General features: G+C 33.5%; 1 protein-coding gene across 1 annotated transcript; it reads right to left on the reverse strand.

The window, feature by feature from the left end:
* Positions 1-7,787: 7,787 nt before the first annotated feature.
* LOC145576691 (uncharacterized) lies at positions 7,788-15,924 on the reverse strand. Its single transcript, XM_081634415.1, has 8 exons — positions 15,531-15,924; positions 13,080-13,196; positions 10,373-10,566; positions 10,151-10,256; positions 9,912-10,059; positions 9,659-9,783; positions 8,271-8,437; positions 7,788-8,196 (listed from the first exon to the last, which is right to left on the reverse strand). Exons 1-8 carry the CDS (start codon positions 15,646-15,648, stop codon positions 7,903-7,905), a joined length of 1,269 nt encoding a protein of 422 aa, XP_081490541.1. The 5' UTR covers positions 15,649-15,924; the 3' UTR covers positions 7,788-7,902.
* Positions 15,925-18,142: the final 2,218 nt, after the last annotated feature.

Genomic DNA, 18,142 nt, shown 5'->3' on the forward strand with positions numbered 1-18,142 from the left:
TTTTCATGGTCGAATTTGACATGAAAACCCTTTAGTTGATGCCCTTAATGGAGTTCAAACTTCAAAAAACCTCGAAAGTTCGTCGAAAGTGATGCAAGTGAAGGTGGAGAAGTGAGAATTGAGAAGAGAAAAGGGGAGAGAGTGAAGGGGGAGAAGTGCGAAATGAGAAGAGGAAGGAGAGAGAGTGAAAAACGACTGAGAAGAGGAGAGAGAGGGTGGAGCCGCGGAGAAGAGAGAAGAGGAAAGGAGAGGTGAAATATGAGAATTAGGGTTTTTTTTTCCTTTATATACTTAGGGTTAAATCTGTTGGGCAAGGGTATTTTTCTGATTTGGGCCTAATTTCGGTTTGGTTCGGTTTTGTTCGGTTTTTCACTTTCTCAAACCGAAACCAAACCGAAAACCGAAATATTTATTTTTTTAAAACCGAAACCGAACCACTTTATAAAAAAACCAAACCATATTTGTTATTCGGTTTGATTTTCGGTTTGGTTCGGTTTTAAACCGAGTTTATTTCACCCCTAGTAGGCGGTCGGCGACCCTCCCCCTCACATTCCTCCACAAACCCACTGTCGACCAAAAGGACTCAAAACTCCAAAAACTTCAAGCTGAGCTAGCTATGGTAAAGGCAGAGCTCGCCGCCGAGACCAAGGAAAAGCTCGAATGGAAGTCTGGGTAGAACAAGAGCTTCCTTGGTGGTTTTAACAAGGCTCAAAAGCTTGTCTTTCATCTAAACCTTGACATCGATTGGAGGCAGATTGATGAATGGGCTATTGATCCGGAAAATTATCAGGCGAAGACAGCCAGCCAAGCTGAGAGAGGTTCTCTTATTATTGTCTTTCTCTTATGCTCTATTCGTCGCAGAGCTAAACGAGCTAAGAAAATGGTATATTGTTTCTTTCCATTTCATGATTTATGTGAAGAATTGTGTTTGATTATGTGTTGTTTGATTGAATTGCAGTGTTCTTTCGAATTTGTGATATTTTGGCTTCATACTTGTTTAATTTTTGGAATTCAGTGAATTTCAATATTGCCTATTATCAAACAAAAAGAATCTAATACCTGACCAATATAATCTATTATCAAACAAAATAAATCTAATACCTAATCATACTAACAAATTATCAAACAAAAGAAATCTAATACTTGACCAATATAATCTATTATCAAACAAAAGAAATCTAATACCTGACCAATATAACCTATTTGAAACAAAAGAACTCTAATATCTGACCATTATTATCTAATTTTTGACACTTATAATCTAATATATGATATTTATAATCTAATATCTGACCACTATCAGCACCTATTTTACACACCTGGGTGTACCTTCCTCTAGGTACACCTAGGGGCATTTTTGTAATTATGCGCAGTAATTAGCATGTGACTTACGCATGCTAACACTTCTTCCTCCTTTTACTTTAGATTTTGCTCTGTACTCTCTCTTCTTCTACAAAAATAAGCGTAAAATTTAAGCAATTCTTCGAAAATTCATTCAAATTAAAGATTTAATTCAACAATAATTTTGATTTTACAATTATTGAAACTTTGAATTACTGAAATTGAACAGAAAAAAACGATCAAAAGCTTGTGTTGCTTATTAATGGCGGTATTGGTTCTAGAGCAAACGATCCTCTTCAAAAAATCATTCAACAATCTAATCCAGGTATTATTTTAACCATTGATTATTAATTCAAAATAATGAATCTTTCGAATTGATTTGCATGAACTGGAATTGCAAATTTGATGTTAATTTGGTCGAATGCATTGCATGTATTATTGAGCATAATTTGATACATCTAATGAGAATAATTTGATGCATATAATGAGCATAATAATAATTAGATCTTGAATTCTACTTGAATTTTTAATTTTGATGATTGAGCATACTCATATCCTATTCTGGTATAATTTAGCAAACTGAGGTGATTAGTTGAGCAAGCTAAGCAGAAATCAAATGAGCAAACCTAAATGAGCAAATTTAATTAAATAATTAATTGGATTTTTTTGTAAATGACCACCCCAAAATGTATCAGGTATTGAATTAACCACCCGTTTTTTTTGAAATTAAAAAATACCACCCATTTATGTCAAAACGAGTAGATTTCACCACCCTTCTCTAATTCCGATCAGTTATTCGACTTAGGGTATACGTGTCACCATATGATAGGTTAAAAAAATTAAAAAAAAATCAAAATTTTAAAAATTAAAATTCCCTATAATCCCCAGCCCATGGCAGCCACTGCCTCCTTCCATCTCCTACCACCCATCCAAATCAACCACCTGCCGGACCACCCCCACCCCGACCAGCCACTACTCCTGCCGACGAAACCCCACAAAACCCTAGCCATGTCCACGAAATCCCAAGTCGCCGCTTCCTCACGAAACCCCACCCATATTGCCGCTTCCTCACGAAGCCCCACCCACATCGCCACTTCTTCACGAAAAACCACCGACGTCGCTAATTTTTCACGAAAACCCACCGATGTCATCGCTTCCTCTGCTCAATTCAAGGTTGCTTTCTTCGATTTTTTTTTTAACTTAATTTAATTTTCTACTTTTAGGGTTTTAATTTGTTGGTTCAATTTTTCTGGGGAAGGGAAAGGATTGCTAGAAACAGGTACGGGGAATGTAGGGGTGCCGGAAACGAAAACGGTTGCGGAGAAGGGGACGGGGTGCCAGAGGTTGCCGAGCTACCGCCTATCGAAAGTGGCAGTGGTGGGTTTGTGGTTTTTTTTAAATTTAATTTTAATTTTATATTTTGTGGGCCCCTAAGTCGGAAAACTGCCGGACTAAGTGGAAAAACTGGCCGGAATTGGAGAAGGGTGCTGAAATCTACGAATTTTAACATTAATGGGTGGTAATTTTTAATTTCGAAAAAACGGATGGTTAATTCAATACAAGGTTCATTTTGGGGTGGTTATTTACAAAAAAATCCTAATTAATTTTCATTTACAAAGTATTAAAGCCATATAAGCTAAAAAAAGAGCAAATATATATATCAACAAGTAATTTTGAATTGAAATTGATATTTTTGCATTTTGGACTGACATTGATCTTTTTGCATTTGAACAAATTTTTTATATAAACCATACAAGTCAATCAAATGGTTAAGACATTAGTATTTGAGCTCAATTTAATGTGTTCTGCTTATTTAAAATAATTTTGCTAATGATGACATCATGTTGTACAAGCTAAACAGTAGATATATTCTTATTGTTGCAGAAGCTAGATCAAATGTATGTGTAATTGGACAACCTATACGAAGAAGCTGCACCAGCTACTTGTTTTCAATACAGTTGAAGAAGCATTCAAAATTGGTAATTCAGAGTATGTTTATATTGGTTTCCTAATTTGTGAAACGAGCAACATTGGCTTGCTTATTTGTGAAATGAGCAACATTATTTTGCTCATTTGACCAAATTGAACAAAGAAATAAAGCATCATTTACCATTGCAAGCTCTTTGATAGATGCAATGAATAAGCCTTTTCAGAAGCAAATGGTTATGGCTTACCTGCAAGTGTAATGCTAAGGAGTAGATGTCCCTTTGTGCACTAATGTGGGCTTCATGGCATTATATTCAATAATGAGAAACCTAATTATGTAATGGTTGCAGCAGTTTTTTCATGTCTTGTGGAGGAGTATGGAAGGTATTCAAGGCGGATATTTGCCCCGAAGTGTGCTGCTGCTTCTCGTACAATTATGACCTACTGATGTGTAGTCTAGCACTGTTAGCAGCACAATATGTGAGGGTTCCTGCATCGGGACTACTAACTGCTAATGGACTAGAGGCTGCCGCAACTGGCGCTAGTCCAAGTGCTGCAGTGTTGAACTCGAGGCTTTTGCCTGTTGGTGTTGCTGGACGCAAGTCTTCTGGGGTGTGTTTTACTACTTTAATTTGTAATCTGCTCATTTGCTTGTATTGAGTAAATGAGTTAATAAATAACTTAGAGATTATCAATGAAGGTGAATATGAATCAAAGTCTAGAGGAGAAACAAAATTTAAGATCACTAATCCAAGCAAGTTTTAAGTACGTGAGATGTTTGTCAATTTGCAAAACTTGGTGTAAAAATTGATAGAATTTGTGGAAAAAATGCAGAATTTTAAGTTTGGGAATAGTTTGTGAAACAAGGGAGGAAATAACTCGAGAAACAACTTTTATAAAAACCAAAAAACAGCCGTTATGTGGGGCCCATGCTTGGAAAACTGGTCAGAGTATAGGTCGGGTGGTAAAACCTACATGTTTTGTAAATTATGGGTGGTTATTTTTAATTTCAAAAAAAATAGGTGGTTATTTCAACACATGGTACATTTTGAGGTGGTAATTTACAAAAAATCCTAGTTATAAAGGACGTGTCCATTTTTGTGAACATTATAAATTTATAGAAACCAATCTTGTAATTGTGCATATGTGCCAAACTCACAAGTTATCAAATGAGCAAAATACATGTGCTCATCAAACAAATGAGCAAAATACGTGTGCTCATCAAACAAATGAGCAAATACATTTGCTCATCAAACAAATGAGCAAAACATTTTGAAAGTTAAGTAAATTACAACCTTGACATAGTTGCTCATTATAGTAAAAAGAGCAAAATAATGTCCATTCATGCTAGTCATAGTAAGTGAGCAAAAATATTCAGCTTATTTGTATCAACTAGCCAAAAAGAGCAGCATTACATTGCACATTTGGGTAATGAGCAATATTGTTTTGCTCATATGTGTAATCCAAAGCAAAATATTAATGAATCCTTGCCTACCTTAGATGAAAAGGCTACGTCTGTCATAAACTATGCTACCTATAATAGCTTCTAACAAGCATCTATTATTTTATACATTATAAGCTTGTTGCTTAGTAAACTCAAACAATAAGAATACACAAACACAAATCACAACAAAAATAAATAAATAAGCCACATGAACTACTTGGCTGCTGATATATCGCACATAGGTGACTGATTTCGCACTAAGAAATAAGATATTGATATAGTGGAGACTACTTTACCAATATAGTTTGATATATGTGTCTTCTAAAAGCACATCTACAATAATTTTCCATTTTTCAAGGATTCATTTCCCGAAATTGCAGACAGCAAAAACAAAATTGTCAATTTACTAGCATATCAATAAAACATATCAATAAAAGCATCAAATCATTGGTTTCCAGATTTCAATTCAATTAGATTTCTGTGTCAAATTGAACAAAATTTCTAATTGAATTGAAATTTTCACATGACAGCAATTAATTTACAAACAATAAACTTTTACCGAATTTTTTTTTGCTAATTTGAGAGAAACAATATGAATGAAATACAAAAAGAAGAAAAAGACCAAAGAATTTTTCTTACCACGAAAATAATTTGCAGGAGAGTATTAGCTAGGGTTTATAAAGGGATTGTGAGATAGCGATAGAACTTGAATGCAATAAAATTCCGACGACATAGGCAGTGGAGGCCCGACAATGGAGGCGGTGGAAGCTAAACGACGGTTGAGGCTACAGGGATATGACGAAGGTAGATGGAGAAAGGGGGAAATGTTAGCTGTCGGGGAAGACAGAGATGATTGAAAAATATTGAGGAAGAGAAATTGTCATAAGAAGCAATTAGTATAGGTACTCCTGGAGTACCTAAAGGGCCCAGCCCAATCTAATAAATAAGATAAAAACCCAGTTAATGAAATTAAAATAATTTAAGAAAAGCAAATAATATGAAACTAATTCCATATACTTGTATAAAAGAAAGGTGGATGAAAAAATATCAAATCATTTCATTTCTACTCCACTACTTTCACTTTCTCTCTTCATTTGAACTAGTCCTGCAAATTTCTTGTCCATTAAAGGCCAAATTCAACTTCAAGATCATGTCCAAAAACAACATAAATTACCGAAATGCATATCAAGGGAAGTAAGTATTTGTTTAATTTTATTTATAAATTATTTCGCAATTGTACATTTATAACATGAAATTTGCAATTAAAACAAGCAAGTATGGTAAACCAATTAAATGATAATGAAAAACTAGATGAAAGAATCATATTTAAAAACAAAACTTATAGATAAGTTCTTGTTATTTTGATCAATTTTGTTTCTAGGCTTATGTTATTCAGCATTGCATATATGTTATTTTGATTGTGAAGTCAGATCTATATTTCTAAAAATGTGTTTTAATTTGTTAATATTATTCTTTAAAATGATGTTATTTTGCGTAATATCTAATGTTATTCTACGTACTTAAAATCTAATGTTATTTTGGGTTGATCATCATGTGTTGTTTTAGTCTCTGAAAATTGATTTGTTTTGGCGATATTATTTAACATTTTTCTAAAACACCATTTTTTAATTTGTTTCATAAATGATGATATTTTGTTTTAAGCTTAATGTTATTTTATTTTTATCATGTGTTATTTTAATGAAATCCTAACTTTGTGTTATTTTGTTATTTTAATGTATCCTTTATTATTCTACTTAACCTTTGAGTTAAGTTGTTATTTTGTTTAATATCTTATGTTATTTTCAATAGAAGTTTAAGTTATTCAGTTATCAAGTTATCAAGTTATGTGTTATTTTAGATTAAACTTTGTGTTACTTGGTACACAAATTGATGTTATTCTATTTAAAGTCTATTGTTATTTTGTTTTAAACATGTGATATTCAAATAAACCATATCTTCTGTTATTCTATTTTAAATTAGTGCTATTTTTAATTTTCAGAAATTGCAATTGGAAGAAAAAAATTGATTGAATTCACAGAAATTGAAATAAAATAGAGGAAAAAAAGAATAGCAGGAAGAAAAAGAGGAAAACAGGGGAGAAGAAATTCACAGAAATTGAAAGAAAATACAGGAAACAAAGTATAGCGGAAGAAAAAGGGGAAAACAGAGAAAAAGGAAGGGATAATAGAACGACGTCGTTTGACCCTGGAGTATCATGCTTACGGTACTCCGGGAGTAGGGTAGAAATTGCACTTAACAAGACAGTTATAACTTATAACCCTGGTTGTACCGTACAACCAGGTATATAACACAATTTCTAGACCACTATTATCTAATTTCTGACAATTTAATTTTTTATTTTTTTTTTCTTTTTGTATGATTGGATTTACGTGAATCCGTTCTACACAATACTTTTCCTTCTTCATAACATATACTTTTCAATGATGGATATACTCCATAGATAGTGTTAACAGACATATTATTCAAAATAGCTTATATGCATAATACTCTTCTTTTTTCCGATGTTTAAAAAAGATTTGATAAAGTTGTTTGTTACTTTGGGTCATATTGACTGCTACTTTGAGTCAAAACAAAGCAAGAATAGTCAAGTGGGATTCTTACTTTGGGTCATAGGGATTGCTCATTTTGTGAGCATCTAGTCTTGCTTATAAGTTTTTCTCAATCAGGCTATGGGTTTTTGTTCCTTTTGCTACTTCTTTCCTTTGTCAAGCTTTAAAGGTGTATAGTTTGTTTTGACAGATTTTTCCGCTGTCGTTTGTGAATTCCATCCAACAGTCGAGGGCTCCAACAAGCACATATTACCAACTTTTACTGTTTTGTTCTCATGTGGTTGGTTGTACTGGGGCTTTTACTTTCTTTTATTTAGTGTAGGTTGTAATCGTGTTTTTCGTTTAATAAACTCTTTGCCAAAAAAAAAACCAAGTCAATGAGGAGAGGAAGTTATATCTGGCTGCCAATGTAGTGAATGTACTTGAAAGAAATTTAGCAAAAAAAGGAGCAAATCTCTGAAGCAACTTGAATATCATCACAGTCATGGAGTCGTAAGCAAAAAGGAGGCTAAGAAGCGAGAAACAAATTTTATTAAAACTGTGTATAAAAACTCTATAATCAGATCCAACACTCTGCTTACAGTTAACTAACGCTGTTGATTTGTAAAAGTTCAGATTTTTTCAATCAGATTTTCCCCTGACAACACCAATTATGTATCGGTTCAGACGCTGACCAAAAACCTTGGTAGAAAACGACTCTATGACATGCCGACGAGCTTCCTCGCCCATTTTTCCTGCCAGATTAGGATCTTGAATAAGTTTGCCCATAGCCAAAGAAAACTCCTGTGGATTAGGGTCACAAAGAAATCCCGTGACTTCGTGCTTAATAGTCTCTGTTGGTCCTCCACTGTTACATGCAATGACTGGTTTATAGGCTGCCATTGCCTCCAAAGGTACAATGCCAAAGTGCTCGTCCTAAAATAATCAACAAATCAGACTAAATTGGGCAAAACTCTAATATATTAGGCAAGATACAGATACAAATATACCTGTGGAGTATAAAGGACACACAGACATTCGGAAAGAAGAGTATTTCTTTCGCTAGTGGAGCAAGATGTGATGAAAGTGACTCTATCAGTCACCCCTTCCCTTTGTGCTAAAAATTTAAGTTCCTCCAAGTACTCCACATTTTCCCTCAGCCTAGTATCATAGCCACCTGAAATGAAATTTTTTTTATGTACCTCAGTAACATGATTCAAAGATAGAACAGAACTGCAACAGCAAATGCAACAAGTGATCTTCCAGGGTAGAGAACATGAAAGGAGATTTATGAACCTCAGTCACATGATTCAAAGATAGAACAGAATTGCACCTAAAACCAAACATGAATTAGAAGTAACAGAAATGAAGTGTGATCCTCCACACCATCCCTGAAAAGACAAGAGAATAGCAGGAGTGTAATAAAAGGACAAGACTTCTACAGAAAAAAGATACGAAATCGGACCCAAACCAAAATAACTTAAAATGTAGAAATGATCTATTCACAAAGAAACTACCTCCAGACTACCAATAGCATGTGTTATATGGAAGTCAAAACTATAGATTAAATTCCTAAATTAATCCATAAGCATCTATAACAAAGCTAAATGCCTAAATATATATATCACTGTCAAGCTAAATTAAACACCACAAAGAAGATACTTAACAAATTTAATACTCTCCAGCTGATTAGTACCAACTCCCCAAGTCAAATAAATTAGCAGATACAGAGATGCAGAGTGATACAACAAACACATGTCCTCACCTGAAATTTAATTCTCAAGTATTATCAGGTACATTAGGGAACCTTGAACTTCTAAACAAGCTGTTAATGAGATGAGGGAAGATGGGAGTAAATGAATATTAGGCAAATTCACAGAATATCTACATCTCTGAACTTCTTGAAAGCATAGTCATTACACAGGAGATTGAGGGGAGAAAATTATATTAGCTCCCTGTATAGGATATTTCTGATAGAGCATTGCTTTGCTTGTGTAGCAAAGCTTGCCACTTTTCATAGGGGATAAAAAAAAATAATAAATAAATAAATAAAGGCAACCACTACATGATAGTGGTTCCTAATCCCCTGGCCACCCAGTATCCTATTTCTGGAGCGGCACAAGAATTTTAGTCCAAAGTTGATTAAATTAACTTACTTTATAGTCATTGGAGCTGACTCCTGACTGACAAGCATGGAAAGAAGTATTCTAATATCATCACAAAAAACCAACCTCCAAAGTTTTTATTCCGATCAGTGTATTTTAAATAATTACAAAATGTGCCAAGAAAGAAAATTAAGAATAATGAGTGAGTGAGAGAGAGAGAGAGAGAGAGAGGGAGGGAGAGAGAGAGAGAGAGAGAGAGAGGAGGCTTGTGTAGTTAAGGTTCAATGAAATACCCGCAATGGTCAGAGTTACGTCATTCACTTCATTTCCCTCAACTTTGAGAAGCCTTGCAAATGCCGAAATTGCCAAATCAATGTTCTTCTTTTGCTCAAAGCGATTGATTGACAAAAAATTCATTCTATACATCAGCAAATCACAAGTTAGATACAAAACTCAGTCCATAATGAGATACATAACTGAGAAAAAGCCTAGACATAGCTGTTCAAGATATGCCTAGAACTAGAAAATACCAAGCAGGTTCGTTACTTAGAAGCATGAGGTTCACCAAATTGATCGACATTAACAGCAGGGTACAGAACTGAAGGATGAACTCCACCAGCGTTTAGATGCTTAAAAGTATTTGAAAAAGTTGATGCAGTAAACTTACTGTTTACCAGGACTAGATCCGACATTCCTGTAAATCCGAGCATAAAAAAACAAATTTATATTCTTAAAAACAATTTAAGGAACATGAGAATAGCTAAAGAGAGATTGCACAGACATACCAGTTGTCCTTTCTTCTATAAAATCTATAGGCTTTCGGTATATTTTCCTAAGTAAAGTAGTGTGTTTAGCCAGCAAAAGATCCGGAAAATGACAATAAAAGACAACCTGCAAAGATAACATAGGAAATCGACAAATCAAAAGTAGTGCTACCCCACATAGCATCAAAACAGGACCAGACCAAACCATTTTTATTAAAATATGCAGGAGGCTAGAGTATTTACCTTAATTGACTTTTTGAGCTTCAATAATGGAACCACAATGGAAACTTGATCGGCCAATACAACATCAAATGATGGCCACATGAACAGAACACAAAAGGCGACAAATATGCATCGGAGATATGCACATACAGCATGGAATCGATATAAGATATGCCTTGGTAAGAAATCCCCATAAACAGTGACTGGAAAGATACCTGGTAGATTTTTTGGAATAAAAGACATCAAAACTTATTCACTGCAAGGGTACATAATGGAGAAAAAGTACCAACAATATTCAGCAACAAACTTTGCTTCATGGATGTCACTATTTGTCATGTTTTCTTAAAAACTTATCTTGTTATTAGTTTGCATTCTTTGCAACTTTAGTTCACCTAGGAAATAATCAACTAAAACAAGCAATATTACATGTTATAGTGAAAACTAGATAAAATCGAAGGCTAAATGTCTTCTTTGGGGAGGGTTAACACTAATTAAAGGTATAAAGTTGGAAACTTATTAGTATACTTCCAATGATCATTGGATCTTGTGCTATACAAATTAGGCAACAAAGAAACTTCAACATACGCTTTGAAAGGAGCAAAAAGAGTAAATTTCAGTGCAGATTAACATGCATGGGTATTCTTACGATTAGAAATTTTGGAATATCACTTAAAATCTGAAGGCTATGTGGGATAGGGTAGTGTACCTCGCAATGTAAAAATGGGGTTAACAATTTATCAGTTTTCTGTGATTTCAGGTCACACATCTTCTGACCCTCAACCAATAAATGTTTAAGAGTTAAACCACTGATAAATCAGATCCCCGGAATTATCAGTTCGGTTTGATCACATACTCAAATTATCCTATTTCTTTGTTTCTTGCTAAAGCTAAATAAAGCAAATTCGTGGAAATATCGAGTAAATAGTACTGCAAATAAGGGGTGGCAGTGGATGAGGGAGGAAATTAACCACTCAAAGCCCCAATTGCCATCGAAAAGTTGTCTGACAAATTTCATGAATAAGGAGACTTATGAGATCAGAGAGTGATGAACAATTGTCAAAGTGCAGTCTGGGACTTGGGTAAAACCAAATGAAAGGTGTCAATTCTGTCAAAGTGTAATTTTGAGATTTGGGTAAATATTAATAAAAAGTGCTGCTATGGATATTTGAATCAGAGAATAGGAATGTGACTATAGAACAACTGACCACTGAGCTAATTTCAAATTTATTTCTGCACATTTTGTCATTAGTCGGTTAGTTTGAGTACCAGATATCAGCAAAATCAATACCCATACCAAACTAAAAGGTTATCTGCGGTACAGTAAGTCTAGAATGTCTCCTTTAACAACAAAATGATACTGCCGCCTTAAAGCAAATCCTTAGAGGACTTCCATAAATTATAAAAATGTTACACAACAGCCAGGTTTTCAACAAACAAAATCAGAGAAGGAATTTTGACATCAGGATACCAGTTAATGTGTTAAGTCAAAATAGAGTCAGGAATCATAGCAACAAAAGTCAAATTTGTGTGAATCACTCCATGCTCATATTTAAGGATAGATTATAAGGACTATTATACTTCACCAAATCAAATTCCCATTAAAGAACTTATCTTTGTCCATTCTAAAAAGATCATTACCGATATATTTTCCTATAAGCCTCTCTAACCAAGCACTCTCAACCCTAAAAACTTGACTAATTAATTCCAAAAAACTCTCACCTCCAAGTCCTTACTAAAGATAATTTAATAATATTTATAATAATTAAAAAAATATGCAATTTCAACAATAAATGGCATATTGGCCCCCTCTTTCCTGCCTTCCTTCCTTTTAATCACACTAAAGAATAGTTTGCCATTACAGTTCCCATCCTGAGCCAACTTTACTGTCATCTTTCATCACCAATTCTTGCTTCAAATGATTCTCTAAAAAAATTGTCTAAAATTCACCATTCTACTCTATCTTCTTCTACATGAAAAGATCATATGTAGTTTGTTGTCCATAATGGCGAAACATCAAGCTTTGCAATCTCCTCACATACTCTTTCTTCAAATTTCAAACATCTCCAAAAACCCTCTCTATCTCAAACCTTCAACCCCAACTAAACAAAATTACACTTCGTATAAAGAAAATAATACATCCAATTTGCTTAACAATTAAAAAAAAAAAAAAGTTCCACCCTTCAATGATTTGACGTGATTAATCATATTGCCTTTTTCTGTGGGAATTTGGGGATCCTAACAATGTCAAAAGGAAAATGGGTTGGTCTATAGACTAGGAGACTATTTCAATAACTTATCATAGGTTAAAAGGAAGAAGCAAGAAAATAACTCTAACGTATGGTATTCTCCACTGTACATAACAACTTCAATTCTAAGAGGAGGCTTGGAGGGGCAGGGGGTGGAGAGTAATATATTTGCAGGACTTTTTTTCTTTGAAAATCATGTTTTTGTTTTTGGTAATGAAGATCACTAATGGCTTTAATACTTTCTTGATTGACCAGCCATAATCTGACTGTTCACATGAGGAAATGATCTGAAACACCATCCTTTTGAATATAAGTTTTTAACCTAACAACAAAACTGACACAAATATATCAGCATTAGTAATCCTCTAGAAACTAGTAATAAAAACAATATTGCAGTTATTAACTTATTTATTATAAGACATCTTCAATCACAAAAGAGATGCTCTTAGATATTTTTAAAAAATGGTAGCTGGTATCCTCACCACTGAGAGTCTCTTCAAAACAACGATTCTTGTCATGATGAGATGTGAAAATATGCACATTGTGCCCATGCGATGCTAGTTCCATTGCAGCATCAACAATCAATCTTTCAGCACCACCTACAAAACATAACATGAAAAGTTTTTACTATCCACCATAGTAATAAAGCATGTCTTAATGGCAATGCCAAGAAAAGGAACCCACAAAAGAATGAAAAGAAATAAAATTATAGCTGAATTTGAGAGGAGAAAACTATCAAGTTTTGCAACTCTAACAGCATCAGTCGTAATACCAAATCAATATCATTCTGTTCCATATATTACTTTCTGTGTTATGCTAAATTGTAACACTTAAGTGACACGTTCACAAAAGAAAGAGGAGACAGAAGGATACACCCATCTTTAATTATCTGGAAACATCCTAAAAAAGGCAAGTGTTGCAATTTTAGGAGAACGCAAGTATGTATTGGGAGCTGTGTGCAACTCATCACCACTCACAAGATCATACAATTCCATAAAGTTAGAATATAACAACACCCCCGAAACTCGGAAGGACATTGATAAACCAATAATGATTCTAGTCACTAAATGAGTATAAAAAAAAAAAATAATAAAAACCTTATTCCCCTTCAAAAATTATTACTTTGCATTTTTGCAATAATACCTCATACAAAGATGATTCACAATGATTCAAAAACACAAGAGCATTCTAACCTTCAAAATTCAATTAAAAAATTTCACTTCACAAGATAAAGCATAGCATTTAGCATACTGAATGAGACAATAACAGTTTCAAAAACCCTTTCAAACACTAGCATGAAAAGAACCAATATCTAAACCTTACATCTGACATCCCAATTTCACATCAATTATCCTTCAAGCTCCAAATTCATGTCATCTTTACAATCTTAATTAAGTACAGCATGAGAAACTCCAGGGTGCACCGCATTCCAGGTACCAAGGTATGATGTGGTAGAGGATGCACACATCATGCACATGCAGCGCACCTCAATCAATCAATCAATCACATGCAGCGCACCTATTTGCAAAAAATCTTAAGAGATTATTCAACTTCAATTTTTTGCAAAAATATGCTCTGCTTTTTTCAATGAGCAGTGGTGGCTATAGGAGGAGCAAGAGAATTTGAGGGGAGAAAAGAGCCAGACAAAAATTAAATGAAAAGAGGAGGTGGTGCACTTCATTGAATTCTCTATGCCTAGGTGTGCATGAGACAATGAAACTTGTGCCTTGCACATAGACAAGCCCTATGCACACTATTCAAAATAAATGTAAAGAAGCTTAGACAAATGTGTACTTGGCACTTGCACCACCAACTCAAGTGTATGTCCGGAAGAGGAAAGGAAAAAGGGGGGTGGTCCATGAGCAAAGGAGCAGCCAGCAGATTCCAAGAGAGGCAGGGGACAAATAAGCACAACAGGACAATGTTCCACTATGAGAAGAGGCAACATGAAGTAGCAGATTTGGCATGCTAATGTAATAGCCCTAATAGGACAAATTCCATTAATGTAAAGGTTACTTGTGATTGCTTGACTATAGATAGATTAGTAGTATGATAGTAAGGTTAGTGTGAGAATTTGAGAGTTGTAGCCTCAAGCTGCTATAGTGCTATGAGAGATTAATAGCCTAAAGCTATTACCTTTTGTATGAACTTTGTCGTTAGAAACTAAAGAATCGAGCTTTCCCCTTAATAGTTCTTCGTATAACATCAATATTACAATCTTGAATTCCTAGTCTACTACAAGTCACTTAATAGAGGCCAGAAATATATAATACTCTGTATTACAACTAACATTAACTCCTACATCAAGATTTTTTTCTTATAGCTATAGTATGCAATTGATAAGAGCTTTTTTTTTTTAAAAAAAATTCAAACAAACTGCGAACTCTTTCATTCTACCAAAACAATATTAAAATTCATTGCGAGAGCACATTCAATCTTTTGTGCTAGCCTATGGTAAGTATAATACCATAAACGACATCGTCTCAATGACAATGTTCATAAAATGACTTACATTGCAGCCATTTGCATCAAAAAAACTTACATTGCAGCCATAAATTAAATTTGTCCAGTGAGGTGATCAATCTAGTGCCTAAGGTTATAGAAGAGAGAGTTAATCTTCAACCAAATATTTAAATTGCAATTCCACAGACTCTAAATCAAAGTGGCTTCAATTTTAACATCTAATTCATAAAAATACTCACTTTCTAACTCAAATTACACAAAAATCAATCAAAATTTGGCAATTTCTCATGAATTAAACACCCAATACAACACAATTAAAACTTCATTCCATTATAATTTCACTCTCCTTCCAAATCATAAACAAAATCACTAACATAAAATCTTTCACAAATTCAATGAACAAATTAACATGACATACATAGATCAAAATTAATATCAACAAAAATTGAGGAAAATAATTGAAAAATTACCTATACCAAGATCTGGGTGAATAATTGCTATCTTCAACTTAGAATTATCCTTGTTCGCAGGCCCGTCCCTGAGGAGGGGCGGCCGCCCTAGGCCCAGGGTAAAGAGATTTGATTTCATATTAAATTATCTCGAAAAATACATAATTTCATACGAACCCTAAACTTAAAGCACTGATAATTAAAATAGATTAGATAAAATATAAACCCTAGATTGTGAAATTGATATGATGATAACAACAACAAACAACTTAGCTTAGAAGCTGCTTCAATGGGGTATACAAGAATTAGATTCAACGGAGAACGCTTCAATGGAGAACGTTGAGTGCGCTTCAATGAAATAAATCAGAGAGGTAGGAAATAAGAATGGAGGCCTTTAAAAGCCATGCCCGCCATAGTTAATATGGGTTAGATTCGCTTGTAGATAAACGGGGCGGGTCTTTATATGATCGTCTAATTATAAGATAGGTGGGATTTATAAAGGTTTTAAGTATACATGTTTTAAATATTTTTAAATATATCCATACACCAAAGTTTGTATCAATTTTTTGTAAGTTTTTTAGATTTTTTTTTTATACTAGTTTCGCTTTGTTAATCCAAAATAGGATGCGAATAGTGAAGCATTAAATAAATATATTTGGATTATATATAAATATTTTGTGCTTGAATGTGCACTACTATGAAATATAAATTAACAGATTGAGCATATAAGATATAGTTATTTTTTATTGAAATAAGTTTAAAATTGCTTTTAATTATATGGATAGTTTTCACTATGTATTATTATGTATACAATTAAGTCAACAATTAGATGTATCATTGACTTAGTTGTATTATGGGGCTTTATATTATTATTACAAAGTATAAGCGTTCTATATTATATGTGTTGATTTGAGTTACTTATGATGATTAGATATCTATTTTATTGTCCAAAAAAGGAATAATGTATATATACCTTAGTGTATTTTAATTTTTTATTCGGTTAGTACTTTTGCATTTGTATGATATTGTGGGTATTTGCTGGAATTTCATTATGATAAGTGTTAAGAAATTAAAATTAGTAAAAATGTAGCTTGATTGGTGTTCATTTTGTGTTACCATGCTATATATAATGTTATTAATGAACAGGAGTTAGTAGTGTCCCTTGTTAAAAAATATGTAAGATTTTGACTAATACGTAATTTCGGTAGTGAATAAAGTTTTGAGAAAGAAAATTTGACTTAGTTAGCAATTCTCTGTGATTATTACACATTTGATTTGCTTTGCATACTTGATATTAATAAGTAATTACATAGTTTTCTGTTTTGTAGCATGTGCACATGTTGGATTATAGTCAAGAGAAGAGATATTCAATAAAAATGGTTGCTATGGTACAATCTTGTTTATTTGTATGATATTGGAAGATAACTATGATGCATGAAAAGGGGTACAAGTTAACATAATATGTGTCTGGATAATTATGGCTTGTTTGAACTTATTTGACTTGTCATTATGGCTAGTATGAATATTGGAAAAGAATATTTAAGCTGATTTCTGTTTCAATTTCTAAAATCAGAATCTTATTCAAGTCTTTTCTTGCCAAAGCTATATTTAATTGTATTTAATGTGATACAAATTTCTACCACTCTTTTTGTTGTATATATAGCATTGTTTGCTATCAAATAGTAATCGTATAGTGATCTGTAGGTATACATCATAGCGATTTGTTTAGGAACTTGAATGACTGAATTTGCGCCTACGTTTACTGTCCGTTATGAAGCTCATCAAGAAGAGAAACTGGTATGAGATATATATTTATTAAGTTATTATTGTTGATATGCTTGTAACAAATGTAGTTATATTTATGTCGTTTGATAAGACTAATGTCTGTTTTGCTTCTGTTTACCTGTTGCTAACTTAATTTTTTGGGCTGGTATTTTTCTAATGCATATTCATTTACAGCACATTCCTGATGAATTTAAAAACATCTTATATGATGGTTTCCAAGGTGTTGACTTGTGGGTGCATGGTTATTCTAGAATTTGGGAAGCTACTATGGCACATGAAGAGGAAGGAGATGATTGGATAACTGTTTTAGAAGGTGGCTGGATTGATTTTGTCAAGGATAATGGGATAAGTGCTGGTGATGGTTTAAAGTTCACATATACAGGGGACAACTCTTTCATTGTGCAAATTTTAAGGCCGATAGGAAGCAAGAAACCACAAGGATCTAGAGTTGGTAAGAGTAATGGCAGTTCAAGTAAGAGGCGTGGGCACACACCTACTTATTATGGTAGTTTAGAAAAGATGACCGAGACAAATGCCTAGATTGATGAGCTTGCACATGGCTGTCGTGAGTTGCATTTCAAATTTATATTCACTGCAGCCTATCTTAAGAAAAGGACAATTGTATGTGTTGATACTAAGTATTAATTGAGTTAATGTATATTTTTTGTGGTGTAAACCCTTTTCTTAAATGAAATAATTCTGTTGAGTTGGTGTTATTGATTGCAGAATGTTCCTGTTGACTTTGCGAACAACTGGTTAGTTGAATTTGGTGACTCAACTAATGTATTACTCCAGAACTTTGACACACAATTTGATGTCAAGTTGAAAGTTGTGAAGAAAGATGATTT

Source organism: Chenopodium album, chromosome 13 (assembly GCF_948465745.1).
Source record: "Chenopodium album chromosome 13, dcCheAlbu1.1, whole genome shotgun sequence".
Classification (NCBI taxonomy): Eukaryota; Viridiplantae; Streptophyta; class Magnoliopsida; order Caryophyllales; family Amaranthaceae; genus Chenopodium; species Chenopodium album.

Bases quoted from the DNA above. Each gene is read 5' to 3' on its own strand.
- LOC145576691 (XM_081634415.1), bottom strand. From the start codon at position 15,648: ATGAAATCAAATCTCTTTACCCTGGGCCTAGGGCGGCCGCCCCTCCTC. The intron at 13,197-15,530 runs GTAATTTTTCAA...TATGTTTTGTAG, and splicing joins TCACCCAGATCTTGGTATAG to GTGGTGCTGAAAGATTGATT. The intron at 8,438-9,658 runs GTATTTCATTGA...ATTTCATTTCAG, and splicing joins CGTAACTCTGACCATTGCGG to GTGGCTATGATACTAGGCTG.